Below are 18,248 nucleotides of genomic sequence, written 5' to 3'. Positions count from 1 at the left end.
GATAACAAAGAAGTTGTACCTCGCGCAACAACTTTCAACAAGTTCCGACACTCAAAATCGATATCTCATTTTACGTACTTCTCTGTGGTTAATCGCTCCGGTGAACACAAGATCTGGCGCTAATTCAAGATCAAAACTCATTCAGGGTCCTGTTCAGACTTGGTAGTAACTTCATTCTACTCGTCTAACCAAACATTTATCCTTATTACCGGCCGTGCCGCGTACACACAGCAATCCTTCGCATTGTCTGGCGCGGTACAGACCTCGTTCCGTTAACGCCTGGCGCACGCTTCTCGATAAAGTGGCGTGCTTATTCTACATGCTCGGATCCAGCCAATTTCTGTTCTATTTGCTCGAACAGGATTCGATTTCCTTCCACTCGGCTTGCCGCGATCCTTGTTACGTTCCGTGCGCTGTCGCAAAAGTTTCGTTCGCTTTATTAGCGCGCTGACAGGCAAATTGGAACCGATCGAAATCCCGCGAAACCGAGTTTACTCGTTAAAACCGAAAGTAACACGTCACGGCTCATCATAGCCATTAGTTTCTTAATCCCTTCAGACCCGCACTCATTATAATCTACACCGTTTCACTACATCAATATCTGACGAAATATCAAATCTATAACAGGCAACTTTGCTTTAAGTCTATTTCTATCAGAAAAGTAGTATAATGCTACTATTTTGTTCCAAGTATCGTCGTTATTAATAATCCATTGAATGCCTATTATTGTTAGATAAGTGAACATAATCCTGTATGAAATTCAGGTTTGAAGGTTAACTTTTTTACAGATCCTAGTGAAAGTTAATTTATTCTCATAAAATCACCACAAAGACTAATTTCTAAGTCATACATAAAACTGTGTCGCTCAAATCCAATTGTCTCGCCAGCCACTGCGTTAATACGTAGTAAATGGACAAGATCTCACGCGTTACGTCAGGTTGTTGAATTATATACGATCCATTCTGATCTATCACCTTTCCCAAGCCATCTGGAAACGTCGTAATGCTATTTTTTCCGAACTCCTGTCGGGGTAAACGTTAGTAGACCGCGAAAGAGACATATGAGGCAACCTAATACCTGTCCATTGAGCGTGAAACGATCGATTTCCTACACTTTTCAGACGATTCGAGCCCTAGGGATCCGAATTACGGGCCCGCCGGAGGAAACGAGGTATCGGCGGTGGTTCTCTGATGAAATGAAATATGTAATTTGTTGGGTGGTGCAGTGCGTGGGCCGTCAGCGAGCCCGTCGGTCCGATCAAACGATAATAACTTTAACGTTAAATCAGCCCGGCTCGCGTGCTATATTGACGGACGCGCGTGCGACCGCAATGACGTAATTACGATTCGCAATTGCAGAGAACTACCGTGCGGACGGCCCGCAGTAAAACACCGAACGATCTCTTTAATCATACGTTCATTTCTTTCTTTCCTGCTCGTTCATTACGTATTCCCTCCCTTTTTCAATTCTCCTTCGATATTTTTGCTCGCAGAGGAAATAAACAAACATTCATGTACAGATCTGCTGATAAATATTCGGTCGAACGAAATGTCTCGTCGTATTTCCAAATGAAGTTTACAGAGAAATTTCGTTTCGTCGACTTGAACTTCATTGAACGTCGTCCGTTTCATTTGGAAGCTTCCTATTGTCTTTCATTCTATTTCGTTGTGCTTATTCGTACGTTGCAATGCAGATCTCACATCGAAAAGTGAAACAAAATGTTTTGATCGGGAATTCGAATGTTTCCGAGAGAATAGGAAGTTGTCGACGAGGAAGAAAGTTATGGAGAAATGTATCGAAAAGCGGAATTTATTCGAGTTCACACGTTCGAACGCGTCACCCTCCTTCCCGCGGGCAATTCCCTTAATCGCCGCAATTGGATGGACCGCCGCGCCCGCCACGCCCGGAACCGGCATCCGCCACTCAATTACTGTGTAATTAAATCAACTTTCGCCACGGTTTTCCGTTGGTCGGGCGACGAGCGCCGAATCACCTTCGAATAATGCATTCCACCCCGGGACGCTGAACTCCGTTCGAACTGAATAATTACAGAAACGAACCGTCGGTGTTTAAACTTCGGCCAGCAGACAGCGTGAATAATATCCATTCAATCGTGGGAACCACCGCCGGATCAATATAACGATATTGATATACTCTCGCCGATGGGAAACGACCGACAATTTTGGAAGATTCGCTGTCCCCAAATTGCGATTTTTGTCCAATCACTAAAACATGAGGGATGCAACTCTATTCCACTAACCAAATCGAAGTAATTCCGGAAAACCGCGAATATCTCGCTTAAGGCCACATTATTAGTACAATTAACGACGAGAGTAACGTTCGAAAACTGATCCAATTCTAAGTATCAACTGTTACAAAATCATCGATCTACGAGCGTCCGAGCAATTTAACTTAAACTCATTTCAACCTCTAAATCCAGCATCTTAACGTCTCAAACTATCCACCCCTTCCAACCAGGTCCACGTGGCAAATCTACCAAGCAAAACAAAAAGAACCAACAAACAGCACGACCCAAAAAATCCAAAAACCAGCAGCCCAACAATTCAATGCGTACCCCTCCCTCCCCCCCTTCGCTTCTCAAACGAACTTTTCTTTGACTGTCCGTCAACCCTACCGTCGCCCCTCTCGTCGCCGAAGCCCGGCGACCATTCTCCCGAACAACCAAGGAAAAATAGAAACAGATTCCACAGTCTGTGGGATCCGAAAACCGGCGAGTGCGGATTAACCGGATCGCCGTCGAAGTCACCGAGGCGTCGAGACCCTCTTTGACGGCAGCCAGCCACGGCGCCGGGGTCTCGGAAAGTCAATTTCACGGGACAAGCGGCTAAAGGGAATTGACAGGTTCATCGAGGGATGATTGCGCGGATCCCCCCTCCGTCCTCGTCCCCCGTACGCCGGCGTTCGGTATTTTTACGAGGCGCGCGGGACGCGGTGCGGCGAGAAGGAGACGGAAGCGGACCTAAGCGAGCGCCACCCCATCATATTGATCCCGTAGCCGGCTGCTCAACATGGCGCCGGGGGTGGCGTTCACGATCGGCTTGGTCCTCGTCGTCGGACAGCTACACCTGCGGCCGGGTACCTTCGCCAAGACCTTCGCATTCCCCGAGTACCCGTACAAGGAGACCACCAAGAATGTAAGTTCGGCCCACATTTAACACCGGCTACTGCCTATCGCGCGATCCGCCCGCTGGAAGAGGTTATGGCAGCCCTCGGTTCTCCGGGTGGCGCTATTTCGCGGCACCGGGATGCTGCATGGGCCTGCTCCAGAATTCTGTTTTGCTTTTCTTTTAACATCAAAATTAAATAGAGACGATAGCAGTTCGTTTGCTTCTGAATGATTTCGAGACGCTATTCGCTTGAACTCCTCGGGGAAAATTATATTCGCTAGATTACGGACACCTCGATTGCAGCACTGTGCATGGTGTTCTTTCGTTTGATCTTCTTATGGAGTTTCGGAAGAATTTTGCGATGTTTCGAAGTGGATTCGTGGATTGAATTATTTTTGTTATTTTCGGATAGTTTGTGTCCTCGTGAGAGATGAGTTTTAGGCGGTTTCTGATCAGTGGCTGATTGGTTATTGTACCGATCCATGATTTCTGCGTTGAATATCGATCGAGCATTTTCGATCTATTCATGCCGATATACTCTGACGGAGGAGAGCGCGTTGAGAGGATTTCCTCCACGAATCGGGATTAACATCCCCATGGGGGACGTGACGGGCGGTGGCACGGTTTCGCCGAAGGGGTGAAATCGATTTGGCATTAACCCCGAAGACAGTCAAAGCGCCCGGGGGCGCGCTTCGACGGTATCGCGCGCTGATATGCTTATCCTCCCCGCGGAACCGACACGGTTGTGCCAGCCCCGGGTGTCCTTAGGACAAGGATCACTCGAAGCCGCGTACAATCGATTGCGCTAACTTCTCGAGAAGTGTACTCGATGGAATCCGGAGCGTGCAAACATTTCGTTTCTTCGTCACTTGTTGCATTAATGCCAGGTCGAAGGGAATGCCAGTGTAACAGGGGAAACGGACGGTGTTCTGTCAGGCACGTTCTTCAACTGTTTCGAATTGGATGCTTCAGATTAATCGGGGTTTTTTAAGGCAATCGACTTCGTTTCTTCAATGTTTCCGTGTCGTAGTGTTAAAATATTTTAATTGTTTCTTAATATACGCAACCAGATCGAGTTTCTCTTACTGTTTGTGGAGTTACTTTGACGAAGGGATGATATTTATTCTACGGAACCTGTAGAATTTTCTTATTAATTTCAACAATTTTTGTTTTAATTTGCTATAACACGGAATAATTATGTTTTTAGTTAATTATAAATTTGTTGAAACTACAAGGTGTTCGATCGCTAATCGTTGGATATATTGAAGAGTTTGATGAAATGTAAAATTGATATTTGTTGTTTAGAGATAGAATATAAGATTTTGATTGATTTCTGGTTTTGGAAGTTTCTCCGTGAGAAATTCTGCTTCCCGAACGTCGGTAGATTATATTTTCAGAGCGCAGTTCCCACGAATCCGAAAGATTAACATGCGAAAGTATCTCCAAACTGAGCCGCCCACGGAGCATCTTAAATTTAATAATAATTTAATAACAATATCCTCTCTTAAAGTAGGAAGAAGACGATCCCCTTTGCGTCACGGTATAAAGATAAATAAGAAAGTTGCGGCGATGTTATTAAACTTCCCGGTAATAGCGGCATTAGCTACGACTGCTCTTATTATTTCCATAGCGGCGCTGGATTGTCTTCAAAGAAAATTGAACGAGCCAGCGCCAATAATAGAACTCGTTCGAGCACTAATTGGGGTTAATCTCTGAAGAGGCTCGAACAAATTGTTGCTTTCGATTTCATCCTTGCGCTGCTGCGTTCTACACGGTTTAATGGTAAACATTATCAGCGAACAAATGAGTTGAAACGATATTTACGATGATAATGATCCGGGTAATCGACTTTTAATACTAATAAAGATTTCGGCTACTGATTTTGAACGATTCAAGCTCTGTTGTCTGTTCTACAGGAATTTCTGTTTGATAATCACGACTCGTATAATTTCACTCGTAATATTCGCGAATATTCCGGGCACAGATTTCGAGTATTTCAAGTTTTGTTGTGTATTTTATAGGAACTTCTATTTAGACAGTTCGAGCAGGCTTGCGAGGAAAGCGGCGCCTGCAAGATGCTTCCGCCAGATAGAAGCGACATCGCGAAGACCAGATGCATTCGAGAATGTGTATCGCCGTCCTGCTACAAAGAGATCTACCTATTCGACCAGGTAATCGCGATACGGGTCAACATTTCGATCAGAAAATGTCAATTATAATGTAGATTTCACGAAAATCCAAAGTTCAACAGAGTAAAACATGAAAGAACAGTTTTGATTAGTCACCTTTTCATTTCGTAGAAATCAGATGGATCTAGTAACTGAATAAAGTAATTACTCCTCGGTTAGTTTCGTGGATATATAAAACTGTATATCTACGTAAATTATATATACTGTACAGTAATCGTACACTTCAGCTTATCACACGCTTATCGCGAAGATAAGCATAATTTGGGTGAAATTATGGAGACGATAAGATGATATATATATATAGACGGGACGTTATCAAGAAGTTTGAACAGGTAATCTGATTAAACAATTGTTTCGATCACGTCTATTGAGTCATAATGAAATCATTAATTCGATCGGCACAGAGGGCAGAGTAATTCGCGAATGTGACGAAGGAACGAGCCGCTCGGTTCTTATCTCTTACACGAGGCTCTTAATTTACCGTGTACCTACACCAGCGCAGAAGCCGTCTAATTAGACAAGTAGAATGAGGATGGTGCACGTCAGACCGGGAGTATAAATCCTCTGCCTAGTCAGACAAGTAGACACTGTGTACTCGAGCAACTACAATGAGTGTTAGTGAATAGTCGGGCATGCAGAATCTGGGTCGCGTGTAATAGTACAGTAGAATGAGGTCTGCACACTGCCAGACAACCCCGGGACCTTATTGTTCGCTTGTTATTCAGAACTTTGAATTTGGATCAACCGCGCCCGTCTATATTGTATCTATACACATTGCTTCACAATAGAAACGTTCTGTGTAATGTAGATTTCATAAAAGCGGACAAATCGTTTATCATTCTCTCGAAGAACCGTGTGACGATAAAATAGAATAGAATAGACGATAGATAGTTATTCACTAGAAAAGTATTTTAATCGTGTCTATTTGTTTATTATAAGAATATTATATAAGAAATCTACAACGTTGGTAACAAATCTAATATTGTTTTATATTTTATATTTATATTATATTATATCTATTAATTTAATATCCTAACATAATGATACAGACCTACCACATGAAAACAAAGTTCAACATTTTCCAATCCTACTCGACATTTCTGGTTCACCTCTCCTAGAACTGTGAACGCGTCGATGTAACAAAAAGCAACCGCCGCTTTTATCAGATATCGAGTCGAACGAATCGAATGAATCGAACTGTTCGGTTTCCAGCTTGAAGAAGGCGAGATCGACGTCAGACTAAACTCGTTCAAGGGTTGCTTCATGCAGCGCAACGGCCGACCGCGGAAGTAAGGGGAAGAGGAGAACGAGGAGAATGGGGGAAAGAGGGGAGAAGAGCAAAACGAGGCCCGGGAACGATTCCAAGCCGCCCGCCCGCCACAGAGAACCACCACGCCGAAATGGCGTGGACGCCACGCGACCACCGACACGTCCAGAAAACAGTTCCGATGACAATTTTTAGGGGACTACGCCCCGTCCCGCCGCGCCAGGGCGATTAGAGCCAAGGAATACACACGGATTAGCAAAGAAAAAACCAATACCAGAAAACAAAACGCTGTAATTCAGGATCACAGACAAACCAAAGCGCACGCGACACACGCGGACGAATGAGATTCGTCCTGGATAATCTTTTTCTACTTTTTGTACGCACGTATTTGCCATGTTGAAGTAATAATGTTACAAACAATGTTGCACGGATTAAATAAACTGTTAAGAGAAATATATCGCTTTGTCTGGATCTCTTTGGTTAATTGGACCCGGCGGTAGTGAACGATCCTCTGGTCACCCTTTGAATTGCGACAGCTGGAAATATGCGAATTTCTATTGTTGAAGAGTAATCATTGAAACATCGAACATACGTTAGCGAACTGATACAACAATATTCCTCATCGTGGATGATCGTTAACTAGAGTTTACGTTGAATAGATTATTGGTCGAATAAGATAGCGTAGTAAATAATTTGTTTCATATATACGCAGGATTTTTAATCCACGCTGTTCTAAGATATTAATAACCCGAGCGATGTAAACCGTGGACAAACGTTTTAAATCGATTATCATTAACACCGGCTTGGAACAGTGGCAAACTCGTTAGCAATCAATAGACCGCGAGGGTATATGGGAACGTGCATGTTCACACGGGAATTTATAAATATTCACACTGAATGTAATCGCGTTTCGTTTTCGAATAATTACCGGGTATCAAGAACGAAATAGAACAGCGTTAAATATTAATGACCTTCGTGTTTTGCGAATTTCTTGGAGATTCTTATATAATCCGTAAAGTTCCACAGTCTACTTGATCGACGTTTCAATCGATGAAACATTAATTCAGCCTTCAGAAATCTCGCTCTTCGAAAGTTAGTATTATATTACGTTGTTTGAAGCACTCACCGCGTAACGAAGACTGTGCAACGCGGTATCTGCCTTGTCGTCCTTTGCAGCGTTCACGTACTTGAAAATGCAGTCGCAAGTCTCTTCGAACAATGTTTTGCAAAGGGATTTCTCGGTCCAGGGTCCTTCATCATCGCAGTATCTTCTCCGATATCGCAGCCAGGTCGAGACGAAGTTCAGAAAATTACAGGACACGCGAGGAGACGCGAAGGTAGACGTGACTAGGTCGTAGTTGCTCATCAGGGTGCACAAGTGGTACATCAGGGCCTCCGCGTGTTCGTGGCAGAACCTGAGGATACCCTCGAGACATTGGTAGACGACGTCACTCTGGACTGGGTCGCTCTGGAAAAAGAGATCATTGTTCCCTTCATAAGTAAACGTGAAAAATCATTACGAATAAGTAACAGAATATTAATGTATTAACCCTTTGCTCGGAAGTTTCTCATTAGAAATATTTAACATTGTTTAACAAGGGGAATACGATATTCTTTGAGACCAACTCAAAGGGAAATCACAAGTGCATCGAGGAACAAAGCTATTTTATTCCAATCTTTCACGTATCGAGACATTATACAAAGTTGAACATCAAATATCAGATTTTATAGTTTTACTGTGTCAAATCAAATGGTGAATGAGAGACACCTCCTGAATGCAACGGGTTAATATTGTAGATGATTGAAAATGGATTTTGTATAAATAATATCTGAACTCCTCTAACAATAAGAAATCAACAATGAAAAAATTGAAAGAGTCGTAAAGTATTGGAAACGTTCGTTTACAGCATCTAGAACGTTTCAAAAACATCATTGACTATTATTTCAATTCCGAATTATTTTTACTTTGAAAGGCTTAGTGTTTCCAGAGTCAATAAACTTGACAAAGGAGAAGAAATACAGAGTATTGCAAGAACCAGAGGAAAAGAATTTTCCAATTTCTTCGTTGAAAGAAAACAATTATCGATAAGGGAAGGCTACTAACTATCCCGTGAACAATCCACATCGTCTCGTACAGATTGACCGCGCCACGCTCGACTCCGTCCAGCCTGACAGGCGACCCGTCAATATTTTGAGTGAAAAGTTCCAGCGCTAGTTGCATCCCATTGATCGCGAAGTGGACAGATTTTCTCGTATTTAACAGCAAATCGGCTAAGCTCTGCACGTCAATCGCCAACGGCTTATCGCGCTGCAGAGAGCGGAACGGGACCATCGGCAGGGGAGAAAAATGGGGAAACAAATAAAAATAGGAGCGGAACGAGTTAGATTCCATTCGGTTCGCAACGGGAATCCATTATTTATGAAACGGTGGACGCGGATCACACCTGGAACGTCGATCTACCGTGACAGTGGACGATGAACGCGAGCAGCTTCAGGCAAACGGCGGACAATTCCGGCGTCTCCTCTGAAAATCCACGCGCGATCAGCTCCTCTAAGAAATTCGGCGCCTTGATGTACTTCTCCAGAACTGCGATCGAGAAAGAGCAAACAGAGAAAGGGGGGAGGGGGATTATTTTCCATTTGATTCCGGGATTGGCTACCGTGAATGAATTCCGTGGGACATCTACTTGTAAATGGCTTGGACGTCGCGGACGTGACCAGCAAGACGTACGACTGCATTATTGCCTGCGTCCTCAGTCCCAAGTCGGAGCTCCTCTTCAGTATGATGGTCGCGAGGCAGTCCGCACAGCGACTCTTTATGCTCGAGGACAGGGAATCGGGAATGAAAATGTTCGCCAGCTCCAGGATCGCCTTGATCTGCTCGTCTGTCGCGAGGTGATTCTTTAATTTTTTTATTCCCCTGTCTCTTTCACCTTTCGTTCTTATACCTTATTCTCGGACTCTGACTTTTCTTTTGTAACACGGACACGCTCGTTTTCGAAATATCAAGGAAAGATGGAAATTTGCAGTGTTACTCGAGGTAAAGATTTAATCTCGCACAATGCGGCCAAACGGCAGTTTTCTGGACAAAACTCAATAGAAGAAGGACAAGTGATAGGAAGAAATGTTGTTAAAAGTATACAGCTAAGGATATGGTGGTTATATTCTTTTTACATTAAAGGGATATTCTGGAGTTTTTTAAATGACGATAGATGTTCTGCGATTTGTTTCAAACGTTGCATAAATGGAGAAACGAGACTGATTTGCGCAAAATTGTTACTGTTGAAACGAAGATCATTTTATGTAGGAAATACTTAGCAACACATTGGTAACCTTCAATTTTCATTATGTGAATAATCGAATTTGTGGGTTTTGTCCACAGGCGGTCACACTGTGCGTCATGGCAATAAAGCTACGGGTTAGATAAAATGGAAACTGCGTTTGTCCCTTGTGTTATACCATCGAGTAGATTCAAATTGTTTCTTCATTCTCATTAAAAATTGAATTTTATCTATTCCAAGTGCGAACTTTTTGTCACAGATATTTAGTATTTGATATTTCAATCTACTACAGTTTGGTAATAAGTTTCGTTTTCTTCTGCTGAATGATTAATGACACGCACACCTCGAATGGGCGCAATTGCAATAGGAATCCGAAGCTATACGGTTGAAAAGATCGTTGAAAGGAAATCAATTTCACGGTCGGAGGCGCGTGTCGAGTTATTCCTGAAAATCTACCTTTGTCAGGTGCGGAGGAAGAAAGGAGATCGGGCAGCATGTGCCAAACTATTTCGCCGATCTCCCTGGCATTATCGTCGCGTATCATCTCCCGGATCCCCTTCATCGCCAGCTTGATGATCTTCTCGGAGTAACCAGTCTGTATGACAAGCTATTCGTGCAAGAATAATGGAGTCACGGTACACAAACCTCTCTCGCTTAAAACCCTTTCGTTACGGCGGAGTTCACCGCCAGCGTGCGGTTATGCGGGACAATTCAACCGCGAATACTACTGTGCGGTGTCTATCACTTTGCAACGTACGCACTTTAGTTTTGCATCCCGACCACCTCAAGCTAACATCCAAGAGGCTAAGAGCCAGTACAAAATTCCACAGACAATTTCAATTCAATCTCTTCGAAACGTCAACTGAAGTTTCAAATCTTGAATCTTCAAATTCGACGCAAGCGTACATTCCACTCGGCAATTCAAGGTAACGAAAGGGTCAATATCCAACAAACCAGATTAAAATACCAATAAGTAATGTTTAACGACTCGGCTGCAATCCAGCGTCATCAAAGGCTTGATGTTCCCGTCAGCCTCCACCAGCCAAAGGTCCAACGCCTTGTTCCTCAAGTCCTTAGGCACGTCGGAGCACGTCAAGCAGAATCGAAGCAGATCGATGTGATGAGTGTAACACTCGTTCAATCTCGAGTGTCGCAAGATCGCTGCCAATCGTTTCACAGCGTTGCTGTAATCTTGTTCCGAGTTCGGACACGGGTGAGAGACAGATCCGACGGCGAACAGGAACCACAGAACTTTGAGGGCCTGCGCGGACGTCCGTTGAGACGTCGGAAGATTCATGGTCCTGATGACGAGCGATCTCAAGCATATCATGTCGTGTCTGAAAGGCGGACGTTTAGCGTGTCGATCCGCGAAACAAAGTAGCTATCTGTCCGGTTGCACGTACTCCCTGGTCCCGTGGTAGTGGTAATAAATTAGCGTCATCAAGGCGGTCGCGCTGTTTTCGTGACGAGCCAGAACGTCGTTCCACTGCCGCTGGTCCTTTGGCAAGTCGAGCAAGCCGCGCCGCATTAAATTCTCGAAGGCAGCCGCGCCGTCGGGCCACTGGCCAATCGCCATTGATTTAGCCGCGAGGGTTGTTACGGCCCGCGACAATAGCACGCAAGTACTGCGACGGAGGTTTTCTCTAGAAGCAGGGGAAACAGGGGCGTCCTGTCCAGAGGATTCGACGTTTCAGGGGTGGCGTTCCAGGACTAAAATTAACTCTTTGCACTCAGGAGTTCTTCGTTAGAGGTATGCGAGATTTTCTGAGATATAGACGATATTCCTGGAAACTAACGAGGAAATATAAATTAAGAAGCGAAGCTGGTTTATTTTTATATTTCGCATGTGGATGCATTGTATTAAGATTTATATTATATGTAAGATTTTAGTTTTGTTATGTTAAATCAAGCGGTAGCTGAGAGTCACTAGAGTGCAAAGAGTTAATGTTAATCGCGGCGAATTCCTCTATTTCGTTGTTTCCGAATATTCTGCGTGTTCCGTGGAGTGTAAGGTTGAAGAATGTCTGTAGGCTTGTTAAATTCCTTGTGGAACTTCTGTATGTCTATTTGCGCTTAGAATTGCGAGAGACTATTTTAAGGTGACCATAACTCTCGAGGTAATCATATTTTAGAAACTAAATACGCTATTATTCTAAAGGCGTGGCGAACGCTTCTAAAATGTATTAAAACAGAAAACTAAATAAGAAAATAATTACATGTTTGTTTCAAACAAATAAATAATTAACTGTCGAAAGAATTAGTGTTATCTTAGGTTTCAAGATGACGGGTATACTCGTCGGATACAGTTAACCGGTTAAATTCACGGGAAGGATGACCAATTCGTAGGTCCCCGCATGAAATTCCCACGGACACACCGACGTCTCATCAATTACCGCGTGCTCGAACGACGGTACTTACGGGAGTCTGGTGGTCGAAAGCAAGAATCGTTTCAGATATCCGTTGGCGGTCAAGTGGTTCGACAAGTTGTCGTGGCTGCACTCGGGCAGCTTGTAAAGGCTGTTCAAAGCAGCGACAAGGTTCCTACGGAATTTCATCCCGTCCGTTTCGTTCGGCTCCTCGTTCTGTCGGGCCGGAAATAAAAGGGCGCTTTCAGGCTTGTAATTAAATATGTCGCGGCGCGATCGAGTAACGCGTCAACGGCCTCTGCGGACTCACTTTCAGGTAAGGTATCAGCGTGTTCATCGTCGCCGAGTAGACAGATTTCGTCAGTGCTGCTTCCCGCTGTTGAATTTTCCCGAACGTATCCGCGCGAGAGTTTATTACCGTACAGAGCCTGGTGGAGAACATTTGCCCGGATATTCGAGTTCGAAATTCGTCTCGAAGAGGAAATATTCGATCGAATAGAATCATTTATTATTAGTAAACACTAATCATTATGTTTACAGAACGCGGCAATTTGATGGGTATCGAGTTAGAACTCGATGTTCATAGATGAATTTAACTCGATGTATATAGGTAAACATTATTCGGTAAATGTTTTTGAATGATCTACTTTAAAACTAAATTTCAAGATTTAGACGAACGGAGATTAATTTTTCTGTGAACACCGTAATAATGCTAATAGCGGAATGATGAGAAAATTGATTGGAATAAAGATTAGGTATTTTAATAACTGATAGTGTGTATTCTAAACTGAGATAGAAACTTCACAAATTGCTTCGGTAACAATTATCTTAGCATCAAACTAGCTATTTTGCTTTCCAAACAATTTAATGACTTGAAGTCTCTCTAGATTTAGGTAAAATTTCTTTTCATCTCTTCGAGCGAATGATCCGGGAGTTACTGTTAAAGAGACCTGTAACGGTTGTTTAGTTACCGAGCACCGGAAGCGCAAACAGCGCACAACGCAGCCGCGGCCGGCGGGATCGAGGCTTCGTCGTCACTGTAGTCAACGGTCTCTTTCATTAAGTCGAGAGCTTTGTGGCAGAGTTCGAACGCGACGTCCTCCCATTCCTCTTCTACGTCCGCGTGTTCAAGAACGATATTGAGCAACGCGACTGCGGGAAATTTCAACTTCGGATCCGGCGAGTCCTCCGAGATCAAAGATCTCAGGAGGCAAAGAACTTGCCGCGGCACGCAAACCGTCTCAAAGTCCACGTTCAATTCCACCGCTCTAAAATGCCACAACTCTTTCAGTGTATACCCGCGGTTTCCAACTTGGGAGGCACCAAAATTTTTAATAAAAATTTAATGTTCATACCATAATTTCTACAGATAAATACACTTCATATTGTAACAGTACGAATTCAGTGAAGTAATGTTTATTTTGTAATGAAGTTATTATTATTTAAAACGTTTATATTATTATATCTATTAAAAGATAGGGAGTCGAGCATAAAGGTTGGAAACCGCTGGTGTATACAGTATTGCACGCAAAAATTGCTAATAATGCATCTTCATCGCTTAAACTACAATTGTTCACTGTTTCCAGGAAATATTTGCAGAATTCCATTAATTTCATCGAAACATTGACCTTAAATCCTTAACTGGTACATGGAATTATGAAATTGTCCTTTCAAGATAATGTGATTCTTAAAGTTTCGTTTATTGTTAAGCTAAAAGGGTTACCTGTTCAATATATCGTGAATAACGAAAACTAGTTTCTCCAGAAGCTGATTTTCTTTGCACCGAGACTTGATAACGCAAATGGTAACTTTTAAGATCGAGTTCACAGCATCCATTGCTACGTGGCACTCGTAAAACTTTTGATGTACGATTACCATGTCCAGAAAATCGAGAATAATTCTATTAATTAACAGATTTAAAGGAAAATTAAATATTCTATTCTTAACAGACACTTTGTAGAGATTTTTAATAGAGATTCTGTGATGAGGAACGTACGGAAGAAGACGATTACTAAGTGTATGGAGAATTTCCAATATGGCCGACAGTACATCGAACTTAATAAGTTTGGAAAGAACCGCCTCACTGCTGGCAGCACCTTTGAATAGGTTAGTTATTCGCTCGACGCACGCTATCTGTAAATCTCTTTCTTATTGTTACTCTTTTTCGTAGAATGTTTCCATTTCCTAGTATCTTTATTTATAAGTTGAACTATAACCTTGAAATTTCGTGTTTTACGTTTTAACGAAGGTTTAATCCTTTGCACTCGGGAGGTGTGCAAATACAGCAAAACTATGAAATTGAATATTTAGTATTTTAAATTAAACTTTGTATTGTTATATGAAGTATTTAAATGAAATAGCTTTGTTGCTTAATTTATCTATGAATTATTGTTATTATCGTTAATCATCTATATCTCGTCGGAAAATGTTGAGTATTTCAAGAAGTTTCGAGTGCAAAGGGTTAATAATATTTCTGCCTTCAAAAAGCTTTTCTTAATTCCTGTATAAATATTGCACATAACCGGGTAGAGAATCATATGCAATGTTACGCCGAAAGTTGCATGAAAGAGTATTATACCTGAACGTCCTCGTCGTTCATCATTAACCTCTTCTTCATGTCCACGAATATGACATCAAGGTTTTCAATGTTTATTTGAAACAAGGGCTCCATTTTTATAACAATATCACCACTTTCGCGGAACTTTCTTCCAGCACTTCTTACTTACCAGAATGGTTCGTAAAGTACTACGCGAATCAAACGAGAGTGCCGCGCATGCGCAGAAATTGCGCGCGATTTAACGGACATTTAAACCGTAATAGAATCTTTAAAGAACGCAACGGTGATTCTATTATAAATTCAATATCAAAGAATTTAATGTCGAAGCAAATAAAAAAAAATGAAAAAATAATATATATTTTTTTTTCATTCATTCACTTGTATTTATTTATACTCTGTCGATAACGTTGCAAGTGACAAAAATTTACATTCGATGTTCAGTCCGTCCCGTTCCTCGTCGGTGCTTAAACTATTCTTTCACATCGATAAACAACCTCGAGCACGTGATTTCTATAAAAAAGGAAGATCCGAAGACTGGTTGTTCACGTCAATGGTTACTATATTTTATTTCAAACGTTGTTATAAATTATAATACAAATACAATAAGTATAATCGTAATATATTATAAATGTTAAACAATCCTGAGTAATTACTCTACATAAGAGATAATGAATCCGTATTGTTATCGATTATTTCCTCATACGATATTTTTTTTGTTCGCGCCCGCGGGAACGCGGCGCGTCGTCGACGCCTGCAACGGGCGGCGACATATAATATAGAATACAATAATAACATATAATATAAACAATCCACTTTCATATGGAAGGGGTTAATTCCTAGGCTATTTATACTTTGCTCCTTAGAATCGAAACGTCATAAACTATACAGTATTTAACATGAAAAAAAAAAATGATCGCGATACTCCGACACTAAAAAAAAACATGTACACAATGAGAGAGATGCGGTAATACACAGTGCAACGTGACAACGCCGTAATATTTTAATATGTGCAGAATCTATACATAACAAGAGCGAAACAAGCGTAAAAATACTTTCTTTCGATCCTCGAACGAAACAACGAGACAGAGGGATAAGAGGAAGGGAATGGGAATAGGGTGAAAGGGAGAAAAGAGGAGAAAGGAGGGAGAAAACATCGAAGAAAAACAGTCGCGTATCTGTTCCTTTGACGAAACGTCCCTTACGCGACAAACTTTACAAAAAAGAAAAACAAAATAAAAAGGAGAGAGAAGGAGAGATGGGAAGAGAAATACAGCCGCGATCGAAGTGTCAATAAATCGGAAAATAATATCAAAGCCTCCCTAAAAAGACGAGCTTCGAGCCGTATGCTTTCGAATTAGCCCCTCCGGTGTAACAACAAGATGGTGAACGGATCGTCTAATTGTACGAAATCATTCCCGGAAAATCAATCGAAAACGATCTTTGACGGACTGTTCTCGCGTTCACACCAACAACACCATACGGTCGTGTTCGTCGTCACGACGCTTGTACAGAAGATTCGCGTGACACAGCGGAACGCCAGTTTATTTGGACTTCCAGTTTCATCGGGTTCCCTCTATTGAATGAGACATGTTCGGAGATTCTAGTGATCGAGATTTCGAAGGTTCTTGTTTCCCGGATAGACGCTTGAATTTGAGCAGGAAAACAGAAATTAAAATGAATATCAAGAAATGATCTAACTTCGATCGACGTTTTCTGAATGGGACAAAGTAAACGGCGCTCCGCTGTATCTTCCTCGCATCCGCCGGCTTCCTGGCAGTTCCCCTTTCCCCCGGTAAACTCCGGCGAACTTCTATTGTACGGACAAGCAAAGAGTGCGACTATTTATGCGGACAAGTTAACGAAATTTTCATCGAGGAACGAGACGAACGGGAGAGATTGTACCATCATTGCAGTCGTGTGAAGAGCACCAAGTCGATATTTCTGCGAGAATCGAATGGATTGTCGACGATTGTCCCCGGACCGATGGGCAACCGGATGAAAGGAACGGGGAACGGCCAATGGCGGAATAATGCCCGAGAAAAACGTCGCTCGGGGCGACCACTACTCTCGCCGCTACGGAAAAAATTCGTGTATCAAAGTCTAAATGCATATCAAACGGCGGCAATCGGTGCAGCCTTGTAAACGTGCTTAGCAAAAATTTCCGTGGTATAAAACGGGGTCCTTCGTGAAAGGCGGGGAAAGGGGAATCGAAGGGGGAAGGATGGTTGGTCTGTTACGAAGACAGCGAGCCGCGAAGAAGAACGTTAGCGACCGTCGTGACCCGAGCCTCGTTTCGGCTATTGAATCATGTTTACCTGATAAACATGCTCAATATTGTCACGTGAGAAATACGGTTAATCCATTGACACGAAACGCGCACGTCTCTCGCTCCATTCTACCGTCGAAGCTCTGTCGCTATGGCAGTGACGAATCGCGTTTGGATAATGCGTCGGGAAGGGTTGCTCTGCGCGAGTTGAAACTACGAGTCTTTCGGGAGAGAAGACTTTAGTACGAACGAGCAACCGGTCTAGCACCATGAGAGAACTATCGGACGCACGGCTGTGGTTGCGTTTATGCTATTGGCCACATGTATTTGGACATTTCTGTTGGAAATCTTTCTAATGGAACGATGCCTAAGCCTTTTCTTAACAGTTACTGATATGTTCGGTGAATGTTTGACAATTTGAACGGTAGCTAACTTTGAATTGAGTGACTAAGTGTGCAATAATTGGAATCGAATGGGAATAAATCCAATGAGGAGCTAATATGAAAAGAATATGTCCTATTTTCAATACTAAACTATTTGGAGAATAAATATTTAATTACAAGGATTAGGCAAAGATTATTAGAAAGACTTGGGGATATGAATTGGTTACATGATAATAGGCTCTCGATCAGATCCAACAAGTGTCCAAATACTTATGGCTAATGGTGCACCTATCAAGTTTTCGTTGCAAGTAGCAAAGAGTCGGATGGTTAGAGCTCAAAACGTTTCTTCCTCTCGGCGACCATGCCCACCGCTGGCAGTGGGGGGTGGAGCGGGTGATGGTAACTCGGCGTAGGTGTAGGAGGCAAGCTTCGACAACTCCTGCTGGACCACCTCACTGCTGGAGACCTCATCAGCTCTGCAAAGAGAATCGAATCAACATTACTCGACGCCCAACGCACAGCCTTTGAACCCGAATACTCTAACCAAGCTCAGAAATCGCGGCAGAGAACAAGAAATTTAAAAAGACTGAACCTTCGGTCCAGATCTGTGAGCGTCAAGGTAAAAACCAAGAGTCTTCGAGAGATAAACTGCAAACTGATAATAAAAACCTTATTTCAAAAATAACGTAAAAGAGGTCCTCGCAAACGTATTTTTACAAAGTTCACCGATTTACAACATCGATGATCGACAATATAAAAATATATGATTTCGCGAATAATATTTGAGACCCCTCGAAGGACAAAACGCGTG

At 42.6% G+C, this 18,248-nt stretch overlaps 3 protein-coding genes across 10 annotated transcripts in view; 1 reads left to right on the top strand and 2 right to left on the bottom strand.

Annotated features, from left to right (window-relative positions):
* The window catches only part of LOC116430551 (uncharacterized), a 385,600-nt gene extending 370,698 nt beyond the window's left edge, over positions 1 to 14,902 (bottom strand). The window contains 13 exon segments of the mRNA XM_076372297.1: positions 7,711 to 8,052; positions 8,689 to 8,892; positions 9,029 to 9,171; positions 9,272 to 9,469; positions 10,322 to 10,472; positions 10,833 to 11,202; positions 11,269 to 11,508; positions 12,284 to 12,447; positions 12,542 to 12,659; positions 13,203 to 13,499; positions 13,955 to 14,131; positions 14,228 to 14,364; positions 14,810 to 14,902. Coding sequence (XP_076228412.1) covers positions 7,711 to 8,052; positions 8,689 to 8,892; positions 9,029 to 9,171; positions 9,272 to 9,469; positions 10,322 to 10,472; positions 10,833 to 11,202; positions 11,269 to 11,508; positions 12,284 to 12,447; positions 12,542 to 12,659; positions 13,203 to 13,499; positions 13,955 to 14,131; positions 14,228 to 14,364; positions 14,810 to 14,902 — 2,634 coding nt within the window.
* Positions 3,017 to 7,067, top strand: LOC116430572 (uncharacterized). Its single transcript, XM_031984900.2, has 3 exons — positions 3,017 to 3,155; positions 5,150 to 5,299; positions 6,530 to 7,067. The coding sequence occupies exons 1-3, from the start codon at positions 3,030 to 3,032 to the stop codon at positions 6,608 to 6,610; spliced, it is 357 nt and encodes a 118-aa protein (XP_031840760.1). The 5' UTR covers positions 3,017 to 3,029; the 3' UTR covers positions 6,611 to 7,067.
* A 433-nt stretch (positions 14,903 to 15,335) lies between the features above and the next one.
* Positions 15,336 to 18,248, bottom strand: part of osp (myosin phosphatase Rho interacting protein outspread) — a 227,667-nt gene continuing 224,754 nt past the window's right edge. For 4 of the 8 annotated variants that reach the window (XM_031984785.2, XM_031984786.2, XM_076371818.1 and 1 more), the window contains one exon: positions 15,336 to 17,913. In XM_031984785.2, the coding sequence (XP_031840645.1) occupies positions 17,765 to 17,913 (149 nt within the window). In that variant the 3' untranslated portion in view covers positions 15,336 to 17,764. The remainder of the gene's footprint in view (positions 17,914 to 18,248) is intronic. The other 4 variants (XM_031984787.2, XM_031984788.2, XM_031984790.2 and 1 more) reach the window with 1 other exon arrangement.

The sequence above is a fragment of the Nomia melanderi genome, chromosome 11 (assembly GCF_051020985.1).
Source record: "Nomia melanderi isolate GNS246 chromosome 11, iyNomMela1, whole genome shotgun sequence".
Lineage (NCBI taxonomy): Eukaryota > Metazoa > Arthropoda > Insecta > Hymenoptera > Halictidae > Nomia > Nomia melanderi.
Note: the sequence above shows the minus strand (reverse complement) of the source record. Positions and strands in the feature narration are given on the sequence as shown.